Source organism: Aquarana catesbeiana, linkage group LG08 (genome assembly GCF_042186555.1).
Source record: "Aquarana catesbeiana isolate 2022-GZ linkage group LG08, ASM4218655v1, whole genome shotgun sequence".
In the NCBI taxonomy this organism is placed as follows: domain Eukaryota; kingdom Metazoa; phylum Chordata; class Amphibia; order Anura; family Ranidae; genus Aquarana; species Aquarana catesbeiana.
In genome coordinates, this window is record NC_133331.1 from 26,084,824 (window position 1) to 26,103,779 (window position 18,956).

Below are 18,956 nucleotides of genomic sequence, written 5' to 3' on the forward strand. Positions count from 1 at the left end.
CACCCCGAGTCCACCTTTTTTTGAAGCCAATTAGAGCTTCTAAAAAAAACTCCCCATTGGCCTCCATGCGTCCGGTGCCCTGCATGTAAATTAGGGGCCAGGCGCATGGATTAGGGGGGGCGTCACCCCTGCGCCCCATATGGATGGGCCGCCGCTGGTGCCTACTGCTTCTAGCTTTGCAAAAGAAACATGAATTGACCCAAAATTGCTTATGCCTAGACCAGAGATCTTAAAACTACGGCCCTCCAGCTGTTGCAAAACTACATGTCCCACGAGACATTGTAAAACGCTGACATTCACATATATGACTAGGCATGAAGGAAATTACTAAGCTAAGCAGGGCAAAAACTTCTCCGCAGGATGTGGAAACCTTGCAAAAAAGATCTGAACAAATTAATGGGGTGGGCAACTACATGGCAAATGAGGTTCAGTGTAGAAAAATGTAAAATAATGCATTTGGGTGACAAAAATATGAATGCAATCTATACACTAGGGGGAGAACCTCTGGGGGAATCTAGGATGGAAAAGGACCTGGGGGTCCTAGTAGATGATAGGCTCAGCAATGGCATGCAATGCCAAGCTGCAGCTAACAAAGCAAACAGAATATTGACATGCATTAAAAAGTTCATCAACTCCAGAGATAAAATGATAATTCTCCCACTCTACAAGACTCTGGTCCGGCCACACCTAGAGTATGCTGTCCACTTCTGGGCACCAGTCCTCAGGAAGGATGTACTGGAAATGGAGCGAGTACAAAGAAGGGCTACAAAGCTAATAAAGGGTCTGGAGGATATTAGTTATGAAGAAAGGTTGCTTGCACTGAAGGTATTCTCTCTGGAGAAGAGACGCTTGAGAGGGGATATGATTTCAATATATAAATACCATACTGGTGACCCCACACTAGGGATAAAACTTTTTTGCGGAAGAGAGTTTAACAAGACACGTGGCCACTCATTAAAATTAGAAGAAAAGAGGTTTAACCTTAAACTACGTAGAGGGTTCTTTACTGTAAGAGCGACAAGGATGTGGAATTCGCTTCCACAGGCAGTGGTCTCATTGGGGGGCATTGATAGTTTCAAGAAACTATTAGATAAGCACCTGAATGACCACAACATACAGGGATATACAATGTAATACTGACATATAATCACACACATAGGTTGGACTTGATGGTCTTTTTTCAACCTCACCTCACCAACTATGCAACTATGCAAAATTGTAGTTCCTGAAAAACTGGAGGGCCATACTGTAGTTTGGAGACCCCTGGCCTAGACCATTAGACATCCTCTGATTCCTATGGCTAGCTTTAAGGCTTGTGTAGACAGACATCGGGCTCAACAGTATATCAAATGCAGTGTTTGCTCAGGAACTTCCAAGATGCTTTGAGTTGCTTTGGTGTGCCTTTCAGTTTCTTATGCCGTGTACACATGGTCGGACTTTTCAGCTACAAAAGTCCGACAGCCCGTCCGACAGACTTTCGACAGACTTTCGACAGACTTTTGGAAGACTTTCAATAGACTTTATAACGACCGGACTTGTCTACGCGCGATCACACCAAAGTTTGACGGATTCGTACGTAATGACGTACACCGGACTAAAATAAGGAAGTTGATAGCCAGTAGCCAATAGCTGCCCTAGCATGGGTTTTTGTCCATCGGACTAGATGAGCGGATTTCTGGGTCCGGCGGAGTTACGACGTAAAGATTTGAAGCATGTTCCAAATCTAAAGTCCGTCAGATTTGCGGCTGGAAAAGTCCGCTGAAAGTCCAGGGAAGCCCACACACGATCGGATTGTCCACCGTACTTAGTCCGTCGCCGTCCGTCAGACTTTTGTAGCCAAAAAGTCCGACCGTGTGTACGCAGGATTACATTTTTTTTCTAATTTGCATTGAGGTGAATTGCGTTTTCATTCACGTTGATTTGTATGTCATAGAAAAGCGGCTTGAAAACAATGAAAAGTCCATCGACATGACCCCTAAAGGGGAAACTCCAGTTTTATTTTTAAAAAATTCCCTCAAAGTCAACTAGATACATTTTAAAACTTTCTGCACATCCTTGCTAACTTATGTTTTATAGATTTTGATACAGACACTGTCAGTGACCTTTCTAAAGCCTGTAGCTAAATGTATGCCTTTACTCTAATCATTTATCAGTCTTGTGGATGTGGCTTAATGTGACTTTTAGGTTAAGACCTTTGACTTTAAATTCAACATTTCATATTCCTTACATGTGCCTGCTGTACCATGTACTTGTATGAAACAAAGTATCCTGTTCTCTTTGTATTGCTTCCTTTGTGTGAAATTCCCAGTGTTCCTGCCAGCCCCTCTACTTTCTGCTGCTGTTTTTCCTCCCCCAGCTCTTATGCAGCTGAAAACAGAAAAAAGTGAGAAAAAAGGAGGAAAACATGTTTATAGGGTATTTGTTTTTTTTAGATCTATACACAAACATTTTGTCTTCCATTTTTATTTTAAACTGAATTGGTTGCTTTTGCAAGGTGAGGGTTTACATATACTTTAACTAACATTGTTTTAACAGATTAAAGTCACACTGGGGCCCACTGTGGAGTTGAAGCAGACACCTTGTACAGACTGTACCTACAGCAGCTGCCTGTGTGCCGACGAGAGCAAAACCTTCTACTGGAACCTGAAGGCCACCAAACTGGGTGAGGAGGGATTTTTGAACCCGATATTAGACATTTATTGTTTTGCTTGTATTCTTGATAACTGGTCAACATGTTCATTAGCAAATCATTAGTATAATGATACTTTAATCATTACATAAAATTACTATTTTCCTTTTTTTTCACCTTTTATCTGCTCACGCATTCTACCTCTGAGCATGAAACACATTCTGACGGATTTCTTTTTTTTTTTTTTTCTAAAGTGAAAACTTTTAGGATGCCCACGGGATCCAACTTGTTTCTTTTCATTTTAGAGTAAACCTTTACTGTCTAACCTTATTTAATGGTGACCTCATCTTTTTCCAGGAGAAGTAAATATCACAGTACGGACTAAGGCCGTGAACACTGAAGAGCTGTGCCAGAATGAGATCCCATTTGTTCCCAAACAAGGAGCCACTGATACCATTGTGAAACCCTTACTTGTGCAGGTCAGTGCGGAAGTAAAGATCTAGATCACAGGAATATTCGAAGCATGGCCTAGTGTAGATTATTGAAAGGAATCATACTCACATTTGGAAGCAAACATTTAAATTTGAAAGATAATATAGTAAAACCTTGGATTGCGAATCATAATTAGTTCCGGAAACATGCTTGTAATCCAAAGCACTCGTATATCAAAGCAAATTTCCCCATAAGAAATAATGTAAACTCAGATAATTCGTTCCACAACCATTTATTCATAAGTCCTTCAGTTTATAGTCCATATATAAAGATTATAGCAATGTGATTGCAATGAGGTTGTGTAACCATAAAATGTCCATTTACAAATGGAAGCAGAAGCTACAGAGTATAAAAGAGAAGAGAGGCGCCTCTAAGTGTAGCAATATGATTACATTTAATGAAGGTACAACATTTAGCAACTCTCATGGTTGATGATTAAAAGAGGCACATCTAAGTATGCAGGCATTTGGGGTAAAGCTGTCCACATAGACCATCCCCCGCACCGCCGGCTCTCACCGCTGCCAGTCTACATTCATGACCGGGAAGACTACCCTGCAGTAGAGTAATCTGAAAGTGAGGCTTGAACTGCTCGTGGAGCGCAGCGTTGAAGGGATGATGTTGATGGCAGTGAGGAAATTAATCATCAATGATATGAGTTGCTAAATGTTGTACCTTCATCAAATGTAACCATATTGCTACACTTAGAGACGCTACTTGTATATCAAGACATCACTTGCATATCAAGTCAAAATTTATTAAAATATTTTGATTGTCTTGCAAAACTCTCTCAAACCAAGTTACTCTCAAACCAAGGTTTTACTGTAGGTAGCTATTTGAAGGTAAAACTATCAAGCTTCATGGATTATCATGGGGATAGTGTGTGAGTATTATGCATTTTCTGTGTGCGCTCTGACTGCATATGTCTCTGTCTTTATTTTTCCTGTCTATGTGTGCTTTCAACTGTGTTCTCTGTGGCAGTAATGGCTGGTGCTCAATATTTTGGGGGGGCGGCAAAACAACGCAACCCCCCCTGAGGGAGACAGATGGGAATGCAGCAATCCCCCCAGGGGGAGACGGATGGGAATGTGGTGATCCCCCCAGGGGGAGATGGATGGGAATGTGGTGATCCCCCCAGGGGGAGACGGACGGGAATGTGGTGATCCCCCCCAGGGGGAGATGTATGGGAATGCGGTGATCAACCCCAGGGGGAGATAGACGGGAATACGATGACCCCCCCAGGGGGAGATTAATGGGAATTCGGTAGCGATCAGAGGCCTCCTTACCTTAGAAAGGAGGCAGATCAGGCATACATGGATCCGGGCTGCAGCTCCTCACTCCGGGACCATTGCTTCTCCTCCAGGCCAAACAGGAAGTGGGTCCTGACTGAGACCCGATTGGCCAATTGGGTCTCAGGAACTGCTTCCTGATTGGCCAGGAGGAGATTTAGGAAGACCAAAGCGAATATTAATAATGTCACACAAGTGGGTGGGCCACCCTTTTTTGATGCCAATTAGAGCCTCCGGCTGTAATCATGTGCTTCAAAAAAAAAGAAACCCCATTAAAATCCATGCATCTGGTGCCCCGCATGTAGATTAGGGTGCCTGACACATTCATTGGGGGGGGCGGTGCCCATGCACCCCCTATTGACGGGCTGCCACTGCTCTGTGGGCTCCATGTGCGCTGTGCCTGTGCATTCTTTATGTGTGCAACTGTTCATGACTTGGCTGTGTATGCTCTGAGTATATTTGATATAACTGTTTACTCTTGGTGCTTATGATCTTTTTTTCTGTTTACTGCATGTGGGGTGGCCTACAGTCTTCCCTTTCTGGACATGCAATCTTTTTAGAGCCCTGGTGCCCAACCTGTGGCTCTTTGATACTTTTTGTGCAGTCCTCAGTGTGCAAACACTAATCTGTGTTTCCCTATACCTCTTTTATAGTAGTGATTTTTAGCAGCCTTGTGTAATGTCTCCAGCCTATGAAGCAAGCTCCTAGTCTCCAATGACTTCTATATAATGTCCATAGTCTTTGATAGACATGTGCACTGTCAAAAAATTTGTTCATTTTTGTTTTATTAGTTTTTTGGGGTTTTTTTTTACAATTTTTCGGGTCTCTCGTTATAATTTGTAATTCGTAATTTTGAAAATTTGTAAATTCAAAAATCCGAAAATCCAAAAATAAGAACGAAAATCCTAAAATTCTAAAGACTAACTAACTAACTAACTAACTAACTAACTAACTAACTAACTAACTAACTAATAACTAACTATTAAATTATAGGTATTGGAATTTCCTTTCAAATTTGGCTGTTAGTAAATGTAACAAATGCAAATTTATTCAATATTACAAACGATACGAAATGAATGCCACATCTAAACAAATGGAACAGAACAAATAAATAATAAATAATAATAATAATATGTTTGTGTTATTATTATTATTGATATTATTATTATTATTATTGTTATTTATTAACATTATTAATTCATTACATTCCATTCGAACAGCCAAATTTGAAAGGAAATTCTAATACCTATAATTTATTAGTTAGTTATTATTTCAGATTTTCAAATTTTCGGGTCTTCATATTCTCAAATTTAGATTTTACAAATTTATGAATTTACGAATATATACAAATTTATGAATATTTGGAAAAAATCGTTAAAACGGGTTTTTCATTAATTCGGATGTTTCCGAATTAATGAATTTGTCGAAATTTGTTAAAAAACAAATTTGGTACAAAATGAATTGCACATGTCTAGTCTTTGACAGTCCCCTGCAGCAAGCCCACAATCTTTGATCATCCCTTGTATCATGTCTGTAATCTCTGACCATCTCTTGTAATGTATCTGCAATCTCTGATCACCTCCGATATAATATTCAGTCTCTGACCATCTCTTGTATCATGGCTCTAGTCTTTGACTATATTGTGTTGTGTGTCTGCTGGCTCTGTTAATTAATATTCACTAAATTGTATGTGTGGCCGCTAGGGATGAGCTTCGTGTTCGAGTCGAATGCATGTTCGACTCGAACACCATGTGTTCGGTCGTTCGCCGAATTACGAACGATATGGGCCGATCGTGCCAAATTTGAGTGGCGCATCACGGCCCATAATTCACTGTGGCATCGCAGTGCATTGCTGGCTGATGATTGTCCTAGTATGCACTATGACCCACATGCTTGGCCAGTCACAGCTCTGTGTGTACAGAGATCCATAATTGGACAAAGCCAAGGAGGCTTTGGCCAATTATGGCTCAGGGGGTTTAGTACATGCCCCTGCACGGTTGCAACTACAGTATAACTACCTGAAGCCAGGTGCTTGTGTAGGCTCTTTGAAGTATTTCCAGTTACTGTACTGTGGACCCTGCACAGTTGCACCTACAGTATAGCTATGTGAAGCCAGGTGCTTGTGTAGGCTCTTGATGTATTTCCAGTTACTGTACTGTGTACCCTGCACAGTTGCACCTACAGTATAGCTACCTGAAGCCAGGTGCTTCTGTAGGCTCTTGACTTATTTCCAGTTACTCTACTGTGTACCCTGCACAGTTGCACCTACAGTATAGCTACCTGAAGCCAGGTGCTTGTGTAGGCTCTTTGAAGTATTTCCAGTTACTGTACTGTGTACCCTGCACAGTTGCACCTACAGTATAGCTACCTGAAGCCAGGTGCGTCCGTAGGCTCTTGACGTATTTCCAGTTACTGTACTGTGTACCCTGCACAATTGCACCTACAGTATAGCTACCTGAAGCCAAGTGATTGTGTAGGTTCTTGATGTATTTCCAGTTTATTCTACTGTGTACCCTGCACAGTTGCACCTACAGTATAGCTACCTGAAGCCAGGTACTTGTGTAGGCTTTTTGAAGTATTTCCAGTTACTGTACTGTGTATCCTGCACAGTTCCACCTACAGTATAGCTACCTGAAGCCAGGTGCTTGTGTAGGATCTTTGAAGTATTTCCAGTTACTGTACTGTGTACCCTGCACAGTTGCACCTACAGTATATCTACCTGAAGCCAGGTGCTTATGTAGGCTCTTGACGTATTTCCAGTTACTGTACTGTGTACCCTGCACAGTTGCACCTACAGTATAGCTACCTGAAGCCAGGTGCTTGTGTAGGCTCTTGACATATTTCCAGTTACTCTACTGTGTACCCTGCACATTTGCACCTAAAGTATAGCTACCTGAAGCCAGGTGCTTGTGTAGGCTCTTTTAAGTATTTCCAGTTACTGTACTGTGTACCCTGCACAGTTGCACCTACAGTATAGCTACCTGAAGACAAATGCAGGTGTTCTCATACTAATAATACTACAGGCAGGCAGTTGATTCTGCTAGCTGCAGTATAATCGTTATATATATACATCCCAGTTTTGTGCAGCTATATCTCACTGCAGGCCAATAGAATGTCTGAAAGGCCAACACGGCCTATATATATATAAAACTGATGAATGGTTAATGTATAAACAGTCAATAAAAATTATTAAATAATATTGGAAACATTTAAAATTATTTAAAATTGATTTCCTTACATATATGTATGATAAATAATTCATATATCAAAAAATAAAATAAAAATATAAATATAAGAATATCAAAAATAAAAAGGACATATACACATACATCCAACACCTCCCCCCTACTATAGCTCAGGGTGGGAGGTCATCTCTAATACGTTACAACTATTCCTTATCCTTATATGTATCCAATAGGGATGAGCCGAACACCCCCCGGTTCGGTTCGCACCAGAACCTGCGAACGGACCGAAAGTTCGCACGAACGTTAGAACCCCATTGACGTCTATGGGACTCGAACGTTCGAAATCAAAAGTGCTCATTTTAAAGGCTAATTTGCATGGTATTGTCCTAAAAAGGGTTTGGGGACCCGGGTCCTACCCCAGGGGACATGTATCAATGCAAAAAAAACTTTTAAAAACGGCCGTTTTTTCGGGAGCAGTGATTTTAATGATGCTTAAAGTAAAAAAAAAAAAAGTGAAATATTCCTTTAAATATCATACCTGAGGGGTGTCTATAGTATGCCTGTAAAGTGACGCGTGTTTCCCGTGTTTAGAACAGTCCCTGCACCAAATGTCATTTTTAAAGGAAAAAATCTCATTTAAAACTGCTTGCGGGTTTAATGTAATGTTGGGTCCTGGCAATATGGATGAAAATCAGTGAGACAAACGGCATGGGTACCCCCCAGTCCATTACCAGGCCCTTTGGGTCTTGTATGGATATTAAGGGGAACCCCGCACCCAAATTAAAATAAGGAAAGGTGTGGGGCCACCAGGCCCTATATACTCTGAACAGCAGTATACAGGCGGTGCAAACAAGACAGGGACTGTAGGTTTGTTGTTAAGTAGAATCTCTTTGTGATTTTGAACGGGTACATTTTTAACGTGTTTAGCTCCTGCCAAAAAATCTTTTTTAAGCTTTTTGGAAAATATAGGGAAGGGTTATCACCCCTGTGACATTTGTTTTGCTGTCTTTCCTCCTCTTCAGAAGATTTCACCTCACTTTTTGTCCCAATGAAAAATGTTTTTTGAAAATTTGGGTTTTTTTGTGGAACAAGGATTGGAAAGCATCAGTGGAAAGGAGAAATGTTTTTCCCATATTAACTCTTACAGGAGAGAATTTCCCTTCCTAGGGGTAGATTTCATCTCACTTCCTGTTGTCTCCTTCCGTTTGCAAGTAGGAGTCGTTTGTAAGTTAGTTGTTTGAAAGTAGGGTCCTGCCCTATATACTCAGCAGAAATTTGGGCCTTAGGTGTTGCTGTGGCCACAACACTGTAAGCCCTCACAGGGCTCTGCTGTGAAATATTAGATCAAGAATTGTAATTACATGCCCCTGTTGAACAGGAGCTGAAAAATTAGGCCTTAGGCACTGGTGCTGGTGTCACAACACTGCAACCCCTCACAGACACTCTAGTTGGAATGCAGGAACGAGCCCTGCTGCAAAGTATTGCATCAAAAATTGTAATTACACGCGCCTGTTAAACAAGGGCTAAAAAATTGGGCCTTAGGCACTGGTGCTGGTGCCACAACACTGCAACCCCTCACAGACACTCTCATTGGAATGCAGGAATGAGCCCTGCTGCAAAGTATTGCATCAAAAATTGTAATTACACACCCCTGTTAAACAAGGGCTGAAAAATTGGGCCTTAGGCACTGGTGCTGGTGCCACAACACTGCAACCCCTCACAGACACTCTAGTTGGAATGCAGGAACGAGCCCTGCTGCAAAGTATTGCATCAAAAATTGTAATTACATGCCCCTGTTAAACGGGCAGAAAAAATGGGCCTTAGGCACTGGTGCTGGTGCCACAACACTGCAACCCCTCACAGACACTCTAGTTGGAATGCAGGAACGAGCCCTGCTGCAAAGTATTACATCAAAAATTGTAATTACACGCCCCTGTTAAACAGGGGCAGAAAAAATGAGCCTTAGGCACTGGTGCTGGTGCCACAACACTGCAACCCCTCACAGACACTCTAGTTGGAATGCAGGAACGAGCCCTGCTGCAAAGTATTACATCAAAAATTGTAATTACACGCCCCTGTTAAACAGGGGCTGAAAAATTGTGCCTTAGGCACTGGTGGTGGCGCCCAGAACCAAAAATGTTCTTACAAGCTATCAGCGTGATGATTTAGGAGGAAGAGGATAATTACTCAGGGATAGTCACTTAGCATCAGCATAGGCAGTCTTTGAAGGGATCTGAGATTTCAAAAAAAATTATTCGGTTACATCAGCATCAGGTGCTTGGTAGCTGGTGGTGATCCAAGACTCATTCATTTTTATGAAGGTCAGTCGATCGACCGAGTCAGTGGACAGACGCACCCTGTGATCGGTTACAAAGCCTCCAGCAGCACTGAATGTACGTTCCGAAAGAACGCTGGATGCAGGACAGGCCAGTAGCTCAATTGCTAGTGATCCATCCTCAAGACCCAGTAACCCAGAGGATTTTCGGTGGGAAAGGTGTCCAAGTCTGATCTTGCCCCTAGGTATTCCTGCACCATGTAAAGCAGACGCTGGCGATGGTTGCTGGAACCGATCATACCTTGGGGCTGCGGACCAAAAAATTGTCTGAACGCATCGGTCAGACGGCCACCTTCTCCACCGCTCCTTCTTTGATTGACCGAAGCCTCAGCAACACGTTGTCCAGAAACAGGAGTTTGTAACCTCCCAGTCTCTGGGAACGCGTTGCATAGACCTTTCTGCAAGGCCTCCCGAAGATGTTTCATCCTCTGCTCCCTCTGCGATGGCAAGATAAGGTCCGCAACCTTACCCTTGTAACGTGGATCAAGGAGGGTTGCCAGCCAGTATTGGTCCTTCTCCTTGATACCACGAATACGAGGATCCTTACGCAGGCTTTGCAGGATCAGGGAGGCCATGCAGCGTAGGTTTGCTGAGGCATTCGGTCCGGAGTCCTCTGGGTCACTAAGGACGACATGGTCCGCAGCCACCTCCTCCCAGCCACGTACAAGTCCATGTGTTTCTTGGGACTGATCCCTTAAAGACTGCTGCTGATGCTGGGTGCCAGGCTCCACCTCCATACTGACACAATCTTCCTCCTCCTCCTCCTCTTCCTCCTCGTCCTCTTCCTGTGTGATCGGCGGGCACGCAGGAACACTGTCTGGATAAAGGGGGCCTTGAGAGCTAAGGAAGTCCTCCTCTTCCTGCCTCTGTTCTGCCTCAAGTGCCCTGTCCATTATTCCACGCAGCGTGTGCTCCAACAGGTGGACAAGGGGAACAGTGTCACTGATGCATGCACTGTCACTGCTCACCATCCTCGTGGCCTCCTCAAATGGTGACAGGACAGTGCATGCATCCCTGATCATGGCCCACTGGCGTGGGGAAAAAAAAACAAGCTCCCCTGACCCTGTCCTGGTGCCATAGTCGCACAGGTACTCATTGATGGCCCTCTGCTGCGTGTGCAGCCGCTGCAGCATGGCCAACGTTGAGTTCCACCTGGTGGGCATGTCACAGATTAGGCGGTTCTTGGGCAGGTTAAACTCCTTTTGGAGGTCCGTCAGCCAAGCACTGGCATTATATGACCGGCGGAAATGCACACAGACTTTCCTGGCCTGCCTCAGGACATCCTGTAAGCCCCGGTACCTGCCCAAGAACCGCTGCACCACCAAGTTAAGGACGTGAGCCAAACAGGGCACATGGGTCATTTGTCCCTGTCGGAGGGCAGAGAGGAGGTTGGTGCCATTGTCGCAAACCACCATTCCTGCCTTAAGTTGGCGTGGCGTCAACCACCTCTGAACCTGCCCCTGCAGAGCTGACAGAACCTCTGCCCCAGTGTGGCTCCTGTCCCCCAAGCACACCAGCTCAAGCACCGCATGGCATCTTTTGGCCTGCGTACTTGCGTAACCCCTTGAACGACTACGGAGCACCGCTGGTTCCGAGGAAGAGGCCATGGAGGAAGAAGAAGAGGAGGGGGTGGAGGAGAGAGGTGTGTCACAATCATTAGCATTTTGGAGGCGTGGCGGCGGAACAACCTCCAACACTACTGCACCTTGTCCTGCATCCTTCCCAGCTGCCAGCAGAGTCACCCAATGCGCTGTGAAACTTAGGTAACGTCCCTGTCCATGCCTGCTGGACCATGAGTCAGCGGTAATATGCACCTTACCGCTGACCGCCCTGTCCAGCGAGGCATGGACATTGCCTTCCACATGCTGGTAGAGAGCCGGAATCGCCTTCCATGAGAGAAAGTGGCGTTTGGGTACCTGCCACTGAGGAACCGCACATTCCACAAACTCACGGAAGGGGGCAGAGTCTACCAACTGAAAAGGCAGCAGTTGAAGTGCTAGCAATTTTGCCAAGCTAGCATTCAACCGCTGGGCATGTGGATGGCTGGGAGCAAACTTCTTTCGGCGGTGCAGCAGCTGGGGCAGGGAAATTTGCCTGGTACAATCTGACGTCGGTGTACCAAAATCAGATTGCCCACAAGTACGTGGCTGTGACACACCTAATTCTACACCTTCATTCCTCTCAGTGCAGGTCTCAGAGAGGACTGAAGGTCTAGTGGGGTTGGAAATCTCAGCTGATGAGGAGCAAGCAGAGGTCCTCTTTGTTCTTTGGTGTGGGTCTTTTAGATACGCTTGCCAACGAACTGCATGGCAGGTCAACATATGTCTGGTCAAGCATGTGGTACCCAAGCGGGAGATGTTTTGGCCACGCAAGATACGCTTGAGACATATGTTGCAAATAGCAGCGGTGCGATCTGATGCACTCGTCTCAAAAAAGGCCCACACCAAAGAACTTTTTGAATAACGCGCAGAGACTGCAGCGCCCTGCACATGTGGAGCTTTGGGGTGTGATGCAGTCAATGTGCTGCCCTTAGGCTGGCCCCTGGAGGGCATCCTGCCTCGTTGGTGATGTGCCGCCTCCTCCTCCTCCTCCTCTCTCCTATCAGGCACCCACGTTGAGTCAGTGACCTCATCATCCCCTCCCTCCTCATCACTGGAGCAAACCTGGCAGTATGCTGCAGCAGGGGGAGCATGACTGCCAGATTGCTGTCCTTCTTGGGCACCCCCTCTGTCCGTGCTCGTGTTACTGCCTTCATCGAGCTCAGTATCATCATCAGAGCCTTCCAAACGCTGGGCATCCTCCTGGAGCATGTACCCAACACTGTGGTCAAACAGTTCAAGGGACTCCTCAGGAGGACATGGTGGGGCTAGGGAAGGAGTCACTGATGACATTGAGCCGAGGGAAGAGGCCGCTGCTTTGCCAGACAAAGTACCCTGGGCATGGGTGAGAGAGGATGAGGAGGATGAGGACGGCTTGGTCATCCACTCGACCAAGTCTTCCGCATGTTGTGGCTCAACATGGCCGGCTGCCGAAAAAAAGGCCAAGCGTGTCCCATGGCCACGTGCTGATGAGGATGCACCGTCTCCATGACCAGCACTAGACACAGAGCCTGCTTGCCCTCTCTTATTGGCTTGTGACTGTCTGCCTCTCCTTCTTGGCCTTCCAGGCATACTAATGGCCTGTAGCTGCACTAAGCTGGGATATATATATATATATATATATATATATATATATATATATATATATATATATACTGATACTGCAGCTAGCAAAATCAACTGCCTGCCTGTAGTATGAGAACACCACCAACCTTCTACAGGTAGCTTTAGCTGAACACTGTGAGGTGGACGCACACCACTAACTTGTAGGTTTAGCAGAACACTGTGAGCAGGACGCACTGCACTAACTGTAAATAGTCTAGCTGCCTGAATGTGGTACTAATAGGATCAAAAGAACACCAGCAATTTTCTTCAGGTAGCTGTATTTACTGTAACAAGACAAGCCTGCCTGTCTGTAAGAAGATAACAGAAACGGATCTAGCTGAACACTGTGAGCAGGACGCACTGCACTAACTTGTAGGTTTAGCTGAACACTGTGAGGTGGATGCACCACACTAACTTGTAGGTTTAGCTGAACACTGTGAGCAGGACGCACCCCACTAACTTGTAGGTTTAGCTAAACACTGTGAGCAGGACGCACTGTACTAACTGTAAATAGTCTAGCTGCCTGACTGTGGTACTAATAGGATCAAAGGAACACCAGTAATTTTCTTCAGGTAGCTGTAAATACTGTAACAAGACAAGCCTGCTTGTCAGTAGGAATATAACAGGAACGGATCTAGCTGAACACTGTGAGCAGGACGCACTGCACTAAATGTAAATAGTCTAGAAGATAACAGGAACGGATCTAGCTAAACTGAATACAGTGTATATATATATGCAACACCTGGGATGCATATATATACACAATACACTGTAAGTGCAGCTAACTGACTGACTGTTCTGCCTAATCTATCTAACTCAAATCAAATGTCACTGTCTGTCTCTCTCTCTCTCTTAATGAACGCCGGAACACACACTACACAGGGCCGCCGTGCAGGCGGCCTTATATAGTGTGGGGCGTGTACTAAATCCCCTGAGCCATAATTGGCCAAAGCCTCCTTGGCTTTGGCCAATTACGGCTCTCTGTTCAGGCGGCGCTGTGATTGGCCAAGCATGCGGGTCATAGTGCATGCTTGGCCAATCATCAGCCAGCAATGCACTGCGATGCCGCAGTGAATTATGGGCCGTGACGCGCCACACGAATTTGGCGCGAACGGCCCATATCGTTCGCAATTCGGCGAACGGGCGAACAGCCGATGTTCGAGTCGAACATGGGTTCGACTCGAACACAAAGCTCATCCCTAGTATCCAATATCTCGGCAGATACATACTCAACTGGAACCCAGAAAGGATTTGTTAAAAATACCTCAACTAAAAATTAACATTTAAAAATCTAAAAATCTTTAATAAAGCAGTTCAAATCTAGTTCTATGTTTAACCCCCTAGGGGTCAAACTTTTCAATAGAAATATCCAACGAGTTTCCCTTTGGGATAAATTCCTAATTCTATTGGACCCTCTCCAAGATGGGTGAACAATATCAATCCCACAAAACTGCAATAAAGAGGGGTCCTGCTGATGTTTTTCTTTGAAATGCAGAGAGACGCTATGAAATTTGTAACCATTTCTTATATTGGTTAGGTGTTCTGAGATCCTAATCCTTTGGAGCCTCTTCATTCTCCCCACATAAAGTAGGCCACATGGGCACCACATTAGATACACGACATGTGAGAAGTTACAAGTTCTGAATTCCTTAATTTCAAAGGATTCACCTTCTCTATTGGTCACACTTGTTACTCCTCTGTGGCTCACTCTTACAGTTCTACAACAAATGCATCTCCTGGAACAGTAGAAGCCCCTAAAATCCAGTCTCAGATCATTCTGCCCTGGCGGATCAAGTATTTTCTTAACCACATGGTCACCAAAACTAGGGGCCCTTCTGTATATAAATGTTGGATGGTTTGGTAGCACCTCCCCCAAGTGTCTATCCTTACACAAAATGTGCCAATGTTTCCTAAAAATGCCTTCAATGACCTTATATTCGCAATGATACCCAGAAATGAACCCAAATTGATGTTGGTTATCATTCGATAGAGTTACATTTTTCTTGAGGCATTGTTCTCTGGGCACTTGTGCTACCTCCTGAATGATCCTATTCAGTTCATCCTTCCCATATCCTTTTTGTATAAATGTATCTTTTAGGACCCCAGCCTGCTCATAAAAATCATTTAGCTGTGCACAGTTCCGGCGTACACGTAACATCCGTAGACGTGGTGTATCTGGATTTTCCAAAAGCATTTGACACAGTTCCCCATAAACGTTTACTGTACAAAATAAGGTCCGTTAGCATGGACCATAGGGTGAGTACATGGATTGAAAACTGGCTACAAGGGCGAGTTCAGAGGGTGGTGATAAATGGGGAGTACTCAGAATGGTCAGGGGTGGGTAGTGGGGTTCCCCAGGGTTCTGTGCTGGGACCAATCCTGTTTAATTTGCTTATAAACGACCTGGAGGATGGGATAAACAGTTCAATCTCTGTATTTGCAGACGATACTAAGCTAAGCAGGGCAATAACTTCTCCGCAGGATATGGAAACCTTGCAAAAAGACCTGAACAAATTAATGGGGTGGGCGACTACATGGCAAATGAGGTTCAATGTAGAAAAACGTAAAATAATGCATTTGGGTGGCAAAAATATGAATGCAATCTATACACTGGGGGGAGAACCTCTGGGGGAATCTAGGATGGAAAAGGACCTGGGGGTCCTAGTAGATGATAGGCTCAGCAATGGCATGCAATGCCAAGCTGCTGCTAACAAAGCAAACAGAATATTGGCATGCATTAAAAAGGGGATCAACTCCAGAGATAAAACGATAATTCTCCCACTCTACAAGGCTCTGGTCCGGCCGCACCTGGAGTATGCTGTCCAATTCTGGGCACCAGTCCTCAGGAAGGATGTACTGGAAATGGAGCGAGTACAAAGAAGGGCAACAAAGCTAATAAAGGGTCTGGAGGATCTTAGTTATGAGGAAAGGTTGCAAGCACTGAACTTATTCTCTCTGGAGAAGAGACGCTTGAGAGGGGATATGATTTCAATTTACAAATACTGTACTGGTGACCCCACAATTGGGATAAAACTTTTTCGCAGAAGAGAGTTTAATAAGACTCATGGCCACTCATTACAATTAGAAGAAAAGAGGTTTAACCTTAAACTACGTAGAGGGTTCTTTACTGTAAGAGCGGCAAGGATGTGGAATTCCCTTCCACAGGCAGTGGTCTCAGCGGGGAGCATTGATAGCTTCAAGAAACTATTAGATAATCACCTGAATGACCGCAACATACAGGGATATATAATGTAATACTGACACATAATTACACACATAGGTTGGACTTGATGGACTTGTGTCTTTTTTCAACCTCACCTATTATGTAACTATGTAACTATCTGTCCCTTAGGGATATTTCTTATCCACGCCGGATGGTGACCACTCCTTATTGACAAATAACTATTACGATCTGTTGGTTTAATAAATACTTTTGTTCTTAATATATTCCCCTCTCTTTCTATTGTGACATCCAAGAATTTCACTGAATAGTTACTAATCCGATGCTCTAATTTAATGTTGTTAGTATTATTATTGAGTTCTTGTGCAAACTCAATGGCGGATTCCTATGTACCCTCCCAAATAAGGAGGTCATCTATGAATCTCCGATAAAACAACAGTTGGGGTCTCCTCTGGCTGAACACTTTTCTATCTTCCCAATCAGCCAAAAACAGGTTGGCAAGGCTGGGAGCATATTTAGCTCCCATTGCCACGCCAACCTGCTGGGAATAGAATCAACCATTGCACCAAAAATAATTATGGGACATGCAAAATTCCAGTACATGTCCCAAAAATGGTTTCTGGACGGCTGGAATCCCTTTTGCTTAATGCCCAATTAAGGGCCAAGGAAGCATCCTCATGTTGTATAATGGTATACAAGGAGGCTACATCAGCCGTTACCAAATATACCATTGATGAGGTTTCCAATTTAACATCATTGAGCAACGATAATAAATCACTTGTATCTTTCAGGTATGCCTTAGTGGCCTTGACACTTGGCTGGAGGAATTTATCCAAATATTCCCCCAATCTTGCCGTTACAGAGCCAATCCCATTGACAATAGGGCAAGGTGGTGGGCACTGTGTGTTTTTGTGTACCTTTGGCAGGGTGTAGATAACTGGGATTCTACAAGAACTCGGGACCAAATATCTTTTCTCTTTTAAGTTTAATGCATTAATTCTGTATCCCCACTCCACTAAGGCTGATAGTTGAGTTTTATACGCCTCCGTGGGGTCAGAAGATAACCTCCTATAGGTAGATCTATCCCCAATCAGCTCCAAAAGCTGGTTTAGATAGAATGATTTATCCAGTAGTACCACCCCTCCACCCTTATCAGCAGGTCGTATTATCAGATCCTTCTTTTCTTTCAAAGATTTAATCCCCTCCCTGATGTAGTGAGGGTTAACCCCCTTACGTGGGGTGAGCTTTTCAATATCATTTAATACCAAGCTTTTGAATACTTCTATAAAGTGGTTGCTTGGGTTCTGGGGATTAAAGATAGATTTATTCTTTAACCCTGTATCCATTTTATTAGATGGCACCACAGCTTTAACAGTGGATGCCACTGGATGGCTTAAAAAATACTTCTTAATATTCATGGATCTAATGAATTTGTGTGTGTCTATGTAGACATCAAACTTATTCATCTCCCTCTTTGGGGCACATTTTAAACCTAAGTTCAATATGTTGAGCTCCATATGATTGAGTTCAACACTACTTAAGTTATAGATTCCCGTATTCATGCATCTCTCGGTCGTTTTCTTGGATTCTTTGCATCTTCCTGCCCTACATCCCCTCCTTCCCCTTGGGGGGGCATGTTCTCCTTGTTGTAACCTTGGGGGGTACCTGTCTTCCTCCCCCTCTCTGATAGATCCCCCTGTCACTTTACGACTCCCTAGTGTATTGTGTTGACACACGACACACTTCCTACATGGAAAAAAAAAACGGTCCAATCATGGAAAAAGGAAGGACGGGTGGGGGGGTTAATGATATTGGGAGCCACTCGGCCTTGTAGTGATGGTGCTCCCCTAAAGATGACCTTAGCTTCTTCGGGAACTAACGGACCCAGAATGCTATCTTGCCTGAGGACATCCCAATGTTTCCATGATTGGACTGTTTTTTTTCCATGTAGGAAGTGTGTCGTGTGTCAACACAATACACTAGGGAGTCGTAAAGTGACAGAATTTGTATCTACGGTCACTGGCAAGAGATACACTATAAAACCATTCTGTACATGCAGTACGGGATATGTAGTGTATCTTATTACTTGTCCCTGTCGTAAACAATATATAGGTCGTAGCATCAGGACCTTTTCTATAAGAGTAGGGGGGCATATTGCCCTTATCAAAGGTAGGGACTCAAAACATACAGTCCCTAGACATTATAAAGAATTCCATAACGGTAATCCGGAAGGATCCCAATTCATTATCATAGATAAATATACGCCACCGTGGAGAGGGGGGGCCAGAACTAGAGTTGTATCCCGTCTAGAAATGTTCTGGATACATGAACTACAGACTCTCTCCCCACAGGGTATGAATGTGGAAGTGGACATTAATGCCTTTATTGACCAGTCATGATCTGTAGTAGTTGGAAATTGGTAACAACTGAGAATTATTCATGTTCTATATTTATTTGTATATATATTTTGACCTCAAGCCACAGTGACCCTTTGGGAATTCATTTCATTATGAGAATTCATCCTATTGAGTTTTTGTGAGCAGAACTTCCCTATTATCTAACAGATAAATGTTTTTGGTATATCATAATCTTTTTGCATACATTTTTTAGATTTGGTTTATATATATAGACATCGAAACCATATC

The 18,956-nt window shown here is 44.0% G+C and overlaps 1 protein-coding gene across 1 annotated transcript in view; it reads left to right on the plus strand.

Moving 5' to 3' along the window:
* LOC141105646 (alpha-2-macroglobulin-like) overlaps positions 1-18,956 on the plus strand; it is a 267,675-nt gene that overhangs the window by 136,546 nt on the left and 112,173 nt on the right. The window contains exons 20-21 of the mRNA XM_073595621.1: positions 2,536-2,662; positions 2,987-3,108. Of these exons, the coding sequence (XP_073451722.1) occupies positions 2,536-2,662; positions 2,987-3,108 (249 nt within the window). The remainder of the gene's footprint in view (positions 1-2,535; positions 2,663-2,986; positions 3,109-18,956) is intronic.